This window comes from Melopsittacus undulatus, chromosome 8, assembly GCF_012275295.1.
Source record: "Melopsittacus undulatus isolate bMelUnd1 chromosome 8, bMelUnd1.mat.Z, whole genome shotgun sequence".
Lineage (NCBI taxonomy): Eukaryota > Metazoa > Chordata > Aves > Psittaciformes > Psittaculidae > Melopsittacus > Melopsittacus undulatus.
Genome location: NC_047534.1, coordinates 44,415,758 through 44,427,762, shown reverse-complemented (window position 1 = coordinate 44,427,762; position 12,005 = coordinate 44,415,758). Strand labels below are relative to the sequence as shown.

The window sequence follows — 12,005 nt, the reverse complement described above, 5'->3', positions numbered from 1 at the left end:
CTACATAATGCTGAGATTATTTTTTTTTAATAAACTTTTTCACTGTTGTCAGCTAGGTATTGGAGTTCAGCTAACAATTCCAGGTTCATAACTGGGCACATATGTACGGCAAAATTTGCCAGTAACAAAGAGGTAAAGCTTATAAGAAAAAAACTCCATCTGGAACTATGAAGCCACTACTACTGTGCTTTCTTAATATTTTTATATTCTCTTTCCTGGTTCTGACCTTTGCTTTAATCCTACTTTCTTCAATTAGTACATCTCCAAAATAGATTTTTCATATTTCATCATTAACACCAACATCACTTTCCAATTGATCAGGAAGAAAGGCTGTTAATGAGTATTTTGTTTAGCCAGAGAGTAAAATATTTTTACTTAAGTAAGAAATCATTGTTTAGCAGCAAAACTGTATAAGTGCTGTAACACTACTAAATATGGCGTTGAAACTGTGATGCCTAGGTTTCATGTTATTGCTTTTTCTACAGAACATGAGAGGATTTTTGAAAGGGTCTTACCCTGCATCAGAGCTATTACCACAAAGTAGGGCATCTCTTTGTCCTTCCAAAATGTAAAAGTGAGCTGTGTAGAAAGCATTAGAAATACATGTGAATAAATCAAATTAACCTGAAAGTACTACAGAGTAAAATAAAACTGAACTGTAATAAAATCAAAGTGGGCAGCTGCTGGTCACTTTGTAGTTTGTTTAGGAACAATTCTGCTCATTGTATTTTCTATTGTCTGTATTTGATCTCACTGACTGTAAGCAATTTTACATAAGGCAGAAATATAAATTGTTCAGTGTTCTTTGATCACAAATAGTTGTATACTATAGCCACAAATATATTAAGAATAGTTATATCAGAAATTCTTACTTTCATCCTCAATGTAATCCTTCCAGTTAAATGTGCTCACTGTCATATTAATAAGTGTACCATTTTCATCTATTGTGCTGTTGAAGTAGGAAATAACATTTATTTCAAAAGTCGAATTGTCTGGAGGCCACTGCAGGCATTTATTCCTCAAGTTGCCCATGAACAGCTGCAGCCCTATTAGTGCAAATACACTCAGACAAAATACAGTCAGGATCATTACGTCCGAGAGCTTCTTCACAGACTGAATTAGGGCTCCTACAATAGTCTTTAGGCCTGCAAAGAGAAAAGATCCATAGATTTGTCAAAGAGTATCTTTGCCCTTGCCATGTAATTAGGATGTCATGCAGACACTTAAAAAGAAATTCCTTTTTAGTTTTCAAAAAATAAAGCTTCATGAACAGCCTCAGAGCTTGTGAAGATGAATGAAAGAAAAAGATTCTTTTTTATGAATATGCAATGTACATATATTCCACTAAATTGGGTATATAATGTTGTTCTCAAGCAGGAAATTTTATCAATAATGCTTTCCTGTTATAGATTTAATTTTATTTTTTTTTGTTTTTTCTCTGCAGTTAATATTCTGACAATAATTCAGTTTCCAGTTAATATTAACTATGACTTCACAACAGTATGAAAATAGTATGAGAAAGAAAATCAAGTAATTCTGAGGGAAAAAAAAACACTTGCATTTGATAAATTTTCCTGCGCAATATTTATCTCCTTTTTGGTAGCTGCTTCTGTTGTTACTTGGTTGTCTTTAATGTTAATTCTAAGCGGTAAAATAAAGGAAAACATTCAAAATCAGGAAAGCCATAGCGCTAAAGCTTTTTAAATGTATAGCAATTTCTTGTGATAAAATGCAGAAAACCAAAGCAAAATAACCCATAGGCCTCATATTTTATGTTTCATGCAAGAATCTGTTAAACTCAAAGGCTGATTGTGCAAAATAAAGGAAGCTAATGCTGAAAAGGCAAAGCATCATAATCCAGGCTGATGATCCATGCCTTCTTTTTTTTTGCTTTGGCATCACGAGCAGCAAACAGCAAGACTTATGCTCAAAAGAAGTGAATTCAGCTTCAATGGAACCAAAGTCAGCCTCTGTGTTTAACCTAGCTCTCACCTGGAATGACTGATATTGTTTTCAAAGCTCGGAGAACTCTGAATGTTCTCAACGCTGAGACATTGCCCAGGTCCACAAACTCTGTCACATATCTGTAATAGGGGAGTTCACACACAAACACAATGACAGCACACAAATAACAATTGGAGATATGAGGGGCCTAACACCTTACACCAACTACTTCTTACCTGGAATTACAGAAATAGTTTTCAAAGCTCTCAATACTCTGAAAGTTCGAAGAGCTGAAACATTGCCTAGGTTTACAAATTCTGTTACATACCTGTAGGATTAAATCACAGTTATTCAGAATTGAGGCAGAGCTTATACTAATTATGTGGGTCTTCAAAACCTCTGTGGCAATATTAGCACTCATACTTCAAAATTTGCCTGTCTCTTCAGTACACCTCACTTTTATAATTATAATTTTTCATCATTCTGCTCAAATTTCATTGAAGTGAAACTCACTGATTTGTATTTGAACAGCTAATTAAACTAATTTGCTTGTCATAGGATGGTGATATGAAGTCAAAGGGATAACTTCCATTCTTGTGAGCAGAAAAATGTAGGACATGAAATTAGTGTCCCTCAGCAGTAATTACACTAGTGGTTAACATTCCATACTAGCTCCTGCTGTATATTACTTTATGAGTACTAAAATGTGGGATATGGTGTCTAAACTTCACAGGTTTCAGAAAATAAATACTCTTAAATAAAAACATTTATTATTATAGTATTTGCCACTAATTTCATGCCCTAAAGCTTAGAAAATTCTTGAGCCACTTACGCCATTAAAATGACACTGAAGTCAAGCCAGTTCCATGGGTCTCGCAGAAAGGTAAAACCTTCTAAACAGAAGCCCCTTGCAAGAATTTTGATAAGTGATTCAAAGGTATAAATTCCAGTGAAAGTGTATCTGAAAAGCATCAGAGTAGGAATAATGCATTTTTGCGTATCTATGTTTATAGACAATGCCATTCATTATCAAATATGTCTTGCAAGAAAAGAAAAGCATGTAGAAGTAAAAGGAGAAAATCATTAACTTTACCTGACCCAAACACTTAAAAATGTAATTGTAGATGAAATTTGAACCTGATACATATATATTGTTAATTTTCTGAAACATTGATTTAATCTCACTTTTTGTGCAAGGCTGCCTCTTGGCTTTTATTCAAAAATCAGGTGTCTAAATATTAAAAAGAACTACAACAAAATAATATTGTTCAGGTCAAAATCAGAGTTTTGTCAAAATCCATTGTGGATAATAACTACACTCATTCTGATAATACAGGTTTATTTCATAAATATTCATTAAATATAGCAAAGCCTGCCCAGACTGTTATTCTTGAAGATGTGGATTGTGATTACCAATTCACCTCGTGTAGCAACTACCATTCATTTAAAAACATAGAATAGTCAGTTATAATCAGTGTAATGCAGGGACTTCTTGAGACCCACGTGGGTCTGTGAGAGCCTCTGCAATAAAAGAAATCTTCCAACAGATGTTACTGGTCTCCTTTCTCAGCCATAGTCACAGTTGAGCATACTGGGAAGTGATGAATATTAGTGCAGTTTCTAAATATAGTATTCAAAGTAAGATTTCTTAATGCAGTGAAGTAAATAAATATAAATCAGTAATGGCTTTTGGAGAGCAAGAGGGAATAAAGTGGTTAGACCCAGGTTTTTCATGAGTAGTACTATATAAAAAAAAAATATAATCTTCAGAGGAAAATGCATATCTGTTTGAGAACATGTATAACAATGAACAAGAAAAAGAGACAGAGAGACTTCATGGTTTCCTCACTTCTATCAGCTTTTTGTTACTCCTTCATAGGTAATGCCCTTTCCTCAGCAGTTTGAGTTTCTTGTGATTTGGGTGTTGCATGTGTTTGCTGTAGCTGGCACTTGTAAGTACACATCAGTGAGCCACAACAGATCATAGAATAGTATTGTAGAATGTTTTGAGTTGGAAGGGGCCTTAATGATCATCTAGTTCAAACACCCCTGTCCCAAGGCAGGGACACCTTCCACTAGACCAGGTTACTCAAAGCCCCATCCAACCCAGATTTGAACACTTCCAGGAATGGGTCATCCTCTGTGCTAAGATCATGGATACTCAAGCAATATATGGTTGGCCTCACCAATAGCATGCAACAATTTCACATAGACATTTGCAGTTCTGGAGCTCCTTTTAGAAATTTACAGCTCAGAATACTGAAGGATGAGAACTCGTGTTCATACTTCACAGTAGAACTTAAGATATTCCTCAGACATAAAGAACAAGTTATTACTCTTAAACCATTTACATTATTCAGAGGAAACCAGAAAGATATTGCTATCTTGGAATCTGATTCTTCATAACTCTGGAATGCCTGTGCTGGCATGCAACTTTCCATAAATGCTTCTGAATCACACAAAAACAAAAACTATAAATAAATAAATAAATAAATAAATAAATAAATAAATAAATAAATGTGTGACTTACTCTACATTCTTTGTCCAGTCTGGAGGGTTACTCATGGTCATAAATACACAGTTGGTCAAAATAGTGCACATGATAAGCATGCTGAATAATGTAGGTTATAGTCAAGGCATGTAAGTCACATAAGTTTGACAGTTTTATAACACTGAAATAATTAAAAATATTAAGTGTATAAAAATATGTACAAACAATGAGATATCCTAAATCAAATCTGAAATTAAAGCTTTGCACATGATTTTATCTATTTTAAATGGTAAGCCATCTGGCATGTTATGATGCAGTTACTGTAAAACAATGCATTACTTTTATAATTCTGGCAGGTTTAGGATTTAAATGAAATTTAAATGAAATTTAAACAAAATTTAACCACATCCTTAAGTCCATAAAAATATGAAATGAGTACCCAAGCCTAATTACTCACTGAAGCCAGGCGGATCATTTTAAAAGATCTTTAGGCAGAGGCTGGTTTACGCCCAAGTTGTTCCTTGGACATGATTGAAATATATTTGAAAATATACTCCTTTATTCTGACTTGGATCTTTTATAGGACACCTACCCTAGTGCTGAAAACACAATACTGAAAAAGTATGCCTGAAAAGCAGCTTTTTACTCATGCTCTTTTGTCCTTGCTAAGTGTTTCTAGTTCATGACAAGTGCTACTGGTCTTGGTAAAAGTGTGACCTTAGATATGTTCAAGTGCAATGTTTTGTTACTAATTTGGACTTCGCTGCAGGGCTTAGTAGGGATCAGGTCTCCTTTTGTATATAAAGCCTGATACTTAAACTCTGACAGCTTAAGAGGTTCAGTAGAGAATTCCCTCAGTGGAAATGAAGATCATAATGCAATTCACATGTGATATTTCTGCTTTTAAAGTGTGATCAGCATAGTATACCCATACATAATATGTTTATCAATACAAAAAGTATTACTTCAGCAATTTAATAGTTTTAAATGGCAACCCTTAAATCAACATGAATTATAAAAGGATATGAATGTACCAAAATCTTGATGGCAATTTTTCTGATGGGATTAAAAGGAGTTAAAATGTACAAGGCAGACGTGGCACTGAATCGGAAAATTGCCTTTCCCTTATTCAATACTATGAAAGTCTGAAAAAAAGAAATACAAAATTAAAATGCAGTGTTGACTACATAAATGTAATTATCTCCTTCTAAAGTATTCCATTCTCCATGTGGGAGGTTCAGGTTTCATTCTACTGTCTACCTGTGGTAGGAAAATAACTGATTTCTATTAATGCAGTGGATTAAGCCTTCCACAGCCAATTCTCCAATTTGCTGAATTCTCTAGCACGTGGACTGAACACTGATGTTATTAAAATTGGTACAAATTATCAACATCAACGTCAGTTTATCAGTAATAGAAAATTTGGCATTTCATCACTAAAATATTTTCAATTTAATTTCTAAAAAAGTCTTTGATTGAATTCAGAATTTCAAACTAATCAAACACGTTTTAACTCATGAGCAAACATGCAACAAAACCAGCAAATGGGCAGTTCTAAGCACCAGTTTGTATGTGGAACAAACACTTGACAGAATAGTATACACATATATATGGTGACAAGGACAAACACCTGTTACTAAACAATCATAATTTTAAAATAATTTTTCTTTCATTTTTGATTTTTAAATACTACCAATATCAATTATATGTTTTCAGAAAACGTATCTGTGAAAAAAAATAAAAAGGATTAGTAAATTTCCAGCTGACATCATTCTGAGCAGTCAGACAAACATATGCCAGAATTTGGCATCTTGTAACAACAAATCCTTTCATCCAAAAAGAAAATGCTGATTTCATTTTTAATAATATTCTCTTATTTTTCTCTACATGTGAGTGCAAAATTGAGATACTTTTTATGTCTTAAAATTTGACCCAATAAACATACAGTTCATGTTCATTTCATTCGGTTCCTGTTGGCAGTCATTGCCTAAGTGTTTTCATTTTTATTCCAAGTGTATTTGTGCGTGAAGTTTACTTGCATCTTTGGTACTCTTTGAAATTTCTTCAGGACATGACTATTCTTTATTCCTTTTGCTCTTTGTCAGTGGTAATGGCTCTCCTTTGTGTTATCATAATAGATTCTTTGTTAGGCTCTCAGCAGAGCTATACAGTATCACTGTTCTCCATGTTGATTTCCATTCTCTGTAAAAACTTGGCTGTGATCAGAAAAATGCTGCCCTCTCCGCAGTCTTTATTTCCTATCTGGTCTGCCATCTCTGGCAGAGAAAGCAAACCTCTCTACAGTGGGAAAGGAATGTTGTGGTTGCCTGTTCACAGAATACCATCAAACAGGATGACAGAGAATGGACTCACACTCATTGGTATTTCTCTCTCTCCTAAACTCCTTCACCCAGCCAGAAATGCTAGAAAGATGTTGCCTGTCCCAAGCTCACTGCTGCAGCAGATCCTGAAGACAGACTATGATTCATGTATGATTTTCCCTTCACTGACAAGTCCATGATTAAGAGTAGCTTCTGTTGTATAGTGGAGCCAGGATGACTAATTCTAGTTTATCAGTTAAGATGTCCACTTGTTTTCTGTTGAGCACATTAGGCTGATAATACAGATGTCTTGTAACAATATTCTGCAGTTTACTAGTTATTCTCATAAACTAGCAAGTCATCAATAGTCTGAGTTTTTACACTTTTGCTCAAAAAAATCTCACTACTTTTTCTGATCATTAGAGGTTAAAAAATACACTTCAGGACTTCAGGTTTTCTCTGATACTTCATTTGTAGAAGACTTGTTTAGAAAAACCTATTCCTCAACTTATTTATGTGACTTTATTCATGATTTTTTTTTACAGCTAGTGGAGAAAAGTTAGAATCTGCATGGAACTGCTGGTATAACCAAAACCATAGAAATGAAAATAACCCTTGGCCACTTTCCTTCTCTGAGCTTTCACTTCTTTAAGTTTCCTTAATAATGCTAATATTTGTATTATCTACAGCACTATTACACAAATGTTAATGTAGGTTATACAATTACATATGGATTCTGATTTATTTTCTATTACTGAAGCCACAATTTTAAAAACAGTTTTGTGAACCAAACTCAACCACAAATTTAGCTGCAAAGTTAAGAGTACTCTTAGCATGACTTTTTCCTAACAGTGAAGGGTTTTTACAGTTTAAAACGTTTTATGTCTTCATTTTTTTATACTTGCTCAATGTCAAGTTTCTTATCTCAATTGTAGCCTGGAATGCTTCAAACCATCATCAGAGCAACTGTGTCTGTTTCCTTCTATATTTCAGAGAGACAGGAAAAGATAATCCCAAGAAGTTGTTCATAAAATACCTCCTACATTTTTGAATTTAGGGTTATTATTCACAGCTTCGCCTTCCTCTACTCTCCTTACCCACAATATTTTGCAGGTTTATCAGAAACTGAGAGAACATCTTGATGCTGGTAGAGGAGCATGCAGAACTAAGCAGATAAAGAGTACAGATGAGAGAGAACCTGCTGTCAGCTGTACTTTTCACTAACCTGTGCAGGATACAAGGTATTTTTAACTATCTCCAGGCTGCACTATTTCAGTTCCTGGAGTTTAGCACAGTCCACAACTAATCCCAGCTGCATACTTGTTTGTCAAGGGGCAAATATTTTACTTGAATTGATCTGTTTGAACTAGCCTTTCTATTTCCAAGCCCCTAGCTTGTGGGTCATGTGAAAATGAGGACTTCATATGGCTGTGCTAACCAGAAGGGGAAGTATACCTCTTTAAGAATTTACATTCTTCATGGAGTACAACCATGCTATTAGAGGTCCAGTTGTGTCATAGCCTTGCACATGTAACTCAGGCACATAACTTTTCTCTCACAACATGCAACTCTTCACTCTGCTATTTCTGTATGAAAAATCTGTTAGCCTTCAGAAGAACAAAACTGACTTTTCTTTGATTCCTTCCTCAAAACCCAGCTTTTCTGTGGTGTCTGCCACAGACTTCTAATTGACAGCTGTGTAGCAGAGATCTGTCATAGCAATTCCAAGCACCTAAACAACAGTGTTCATTGTAGTTTTAGATGACCCAAAATTTATACAGTCTCTATATACTGCCTATATAGGGATATATATATTTTATATGTACATATATAGATACATGTTTACATATGTTATACAGCTATAACAGAAGAATACAACTACAGTTCTTTATTTCACTAACATGAATGGATGCAACCTGGTTATCCACAACCATTTCCACTTCAAAACCTTGCTTTGAACAGCTCACTTGTCATATCCAGTCTTATTACTACACTGAAATCAGGAAAAGTTCAGCCATGTTCTCAAATTCTGGCAAACTCAAGGAATTGTTATCTTCCTTGCAATGATGTAAGTAACAAGTAACTGTTGAAGGAATCACAATATAGAAAAGTATAAATCAGTTCTGTCAAATGAAAGGATGTTTCTCTATATTTAGTGGCTTAATGGGTCAAACCATATTTTGTGATTAAACTTTTCTAGTGTAGAAAATTATATTCTATTTTGTACAAAAGATTATTCACTCACTTTTTTATTGATATAATATGGGTCCAGGTCTTCCAAAGGTTCAGACACCATTCCTGGAGGTATGTCACCGTAAATAAATGGCAGTGTCTTTCCTGCCTCCAGGTCACTGTTTGGTTTTGGACCATTTTCGTCATCATCATCTGTATGTTCTTGCTTGGGCTTTTTAGCTTTTTCTTCTGCACAACGCTTCTCAATAGCTGTGAGAGAATCTCTAGTAAAATAGCGGAAGCTTTCAGGTCCTGGTGGTACCAGCAGTGCCTGTGCCATGTTTTCATCCTGCAAATTTAATTACTTTTAGCCTCTCGCATATGAATGACCTATAAAAGAAAATTAGATAATTTAGGTAAGCTCGTTGTACCAACAGAAAAGAATAAAAATTTGCTCAGAAACCCTTTCCAGGCCTGAAATGGAAGCAGTGTATTTCAAGGCTCAATGAAAGAAAATACAGCTGCTCAGAATTTATTCAGATATTTTAAAATAATTTTTCAGCTTTTTCCTTCTGTTCTAGAAAAATACATTACTTCTGCCCACAAACACTACTTTGTCTGTGTCCTTAGATTTGCCCAGTTAGAGCAAAATATGGATATGAGTGTTTTAAAAGTGTATCTTTTTTAACAGCAAGTATAAATGCATATTCTATGAGGTACTCTTGAAAATTGTAAACCTATATTTTATTAATCAATACTCTTTCTTTTTCCATTTTTTTAAGTATTAATTAAACTTTACAAGTGTAAATATTTGTCTTAAATGAAAAAAAACTTGTTTTTTATAATTAATGCTGTTTAAATGACAGCAACTGAATTATGGAAGCAACAAGTGCAGTTCCTTTTTACAGACAGTTTACCACAATGAAGGGTAATGTTAGATACCAAAGCAGGTTAGGTTGCATTTATTGACTGTCTGTGAGCTGTGAATCAAACCAACAGGCCTTTTAAGTAAAAGAAAATAGGATGTAAGATTAAGATTAGGCAGGAAAGAATCCTGCTCCTAATTCTTTGCAAGGCAAGTGTCATATTATTTCAGACTAAAACTGGTTTGAAATCTAAGTCTGGTTCCCTATGAATGTCTTTGGTGCCAGTACTGGATGATGTCCCTGCTGCTACAACAACCTTGCAGAGTTCCTGTTCTCTGCACCAAACTCTCCATTGTAGGACAGGTCTCTTTATGAAGTCCTGCAGGGCATCAGCTGAAAGTAGTGTTCTTTTCTCTATTACAAGTCCTTCTGCAGCAGGATCAGTTGCTTAAACTTATGCACAGAGTAGAGGTTTGAATGGCTGGAGGGAGAAGATGGCAGAAGGCAGGCAGATATCGTTAAGGAGCAGTGTCACGAAGTAAGAAATGATAATTTGATGTCTACTTTGCAATAGTTTGTGGCCTGGTGTAGTAACAATTTTAATTATGAAACCCAATTTTTAAGAGTGAGTTTCAGTGCTTTCAATGAGTTCTAGTTCTGTTTTCTCTACATGAAGCCACTTTGCCTTCCCTATGTTGCTTCCTGAATATGCAACATCTGTATTCTGGAGGTGCCATGTGTAGATTTGAGACATAATATTGTATTCATTTGCACATTCATTCAGTAGTCTTTCTCCTAAACATTCTTGCCTGTCTGGAGCAGTTTGTAGAAATCACACACAAAGTGCTACAGTAATGATCTTATGAAATAACGGATTCCTCTTCAAATGACCCCCCAAACACAAAATCCTGTGTGAAGGTAGAGAGGAATGTTAAAAAAGTGCTGGAAGAGTCTACAGAAAACTGGAGGAAAGAAATTAAATTGCATATTCCTAAATCTGAATTATCAAGGTAAACCTGCTCAAATGCCACATCAAGTCTTTACCTCTGGAATGGGTTCATAGCATAACACTGGTATGTAAGATCAGTGTAAACTTGTTGACGTAGGTAGCTTTTCTACAAAACTAGTGTTAAAAGGTGCACCCTCTGAGAGTCATCATGGGTCTGCTTTGATGTTCAGTGCATTTGGGTAGGCTGTTCTTCATCTGTTAACAGTTATAATTACAAATGCTGTAAGGAAATACATGGTCCTCACTAGAAATATGTGTTTGTATTGCTAGAAGTCCACGAAGGAGCCAATGAATGGAAATTGTAATTTCCATTCCAGGAAAAGTAATATTAGCACACTTGGGGTTTCACTGTATTTCTCAGACAGCCATAAAACATACTTTAAAAAAGTTTTTTTCTTCACAAGTTGGAAACACTGCTTGAGTGCTGCCTCCACTACTGCCTAGTGCAGTTACATCTTCCCTGTGTGCTGCTATTACACAAGAAGGTTTTTCCTATACTAAGTATGCTTCAAGTGTTTTCATTCAGATTACAAAGCCTAATGGAACAACACACAAATATGTATTTGATTACTGTTGCTATATGGCAATTTAATAGAATAAAGAAACAAAAGTGATTCTGTTCCCCCCACTGAGCCCTGAACAAGCTCTTAAACAATTCTTGAACTATAAACCACTCATTTGTTAGTGATAGCTTCTCTCTTCCTCCTTCACTGGTTTTAAAATTCCTTGTTACCTAGTAACTAAACTACCAGGACATGAATGATACTGGGCAGAATTCAGATAAAGAAGTCTGTAGATCTAGTAATTCCAGAATAGCTTCCATTAAAAACCAGTCTTTAACGGAATAGTCTCAAAAATACATCTGGTCCAGGCTCCACAAAACCAGATACTGTTCAACAAAAACTATTTCAAGTTCTGAAACACAATTTGGGCTTAGATACTGTATGTATAAAGGTCTACAAGTCTATAGATTCCATTAGAAAAAATAAGCACTGATTTATTAAAGACATAATTTTGCCAAATAAATCCATTAAATTATATTTGATCACAGCATTACATAAAACTTTCTCCAGTTTCTCTTTAGTCCCACCCTTCGAATAATAATATTGAGAAATAAACAGTATCCATATCTTCTTACTTTTATGTATATTTCAGTTAATTATATTATGTCCATGGATAACTTGTTAAATTTTATTTTTGGC

At 34.7% G+C, this 12,005-nt stretch overlaps 1 protein-coding gene across 17 annotated transcripts in view; it reads right to left on the bottom strand.

Moving 5' to 3' along the window:
- The window catches only part of LOC101881002 (sodium channel protein type 2 subunit alpha-like), a 55,011-nt gene extending 45,743 nt beyond the window's left edge, over positions 1-9,268 (bottom strand). For 9 of the 17 annotated variants that reach the window (XM_034065103.1, XM_005152645.3, XM_005152644.3 and 6 more), the window contains exons 1-7: positions 9,002-9,268; positions 5,462-5,580; positions 4,475-4,564; positions 2,777-2,905; positions 1,993-2,084; positions 873-1,145; positions 516-579 (exon numbers count right to left, since the gene is read on the bottom strand). In XM_034065103.1, the coding sequence (XP_033920994.1) occupies positions 516-579; positions 873-1,145; positions 1,993-2,084; positions 2,777-2,905; positions 4,475-4,564; positions 5,462-5,580; positions 9,002-9,268 (1,034 nt within the window). Of the gene's footprint in view, positions 1-515; positions 580-872; positions 1,146-1,992; positions 2,085-2,180; positions 2,273-2,776; positions 2,906-4,474; positions 4,565-5,461; positions 5,581-9,001 lie in introns of all 17 variants that reach the window. The other 8 variants (XM_034065104.1, XM_034065105.1, XM_031052062.2 and 5 more) reach the window with 2 other exon arrangements.
- Positions 9,269-12,005: the final 2,737 nt, after the last annotated feature.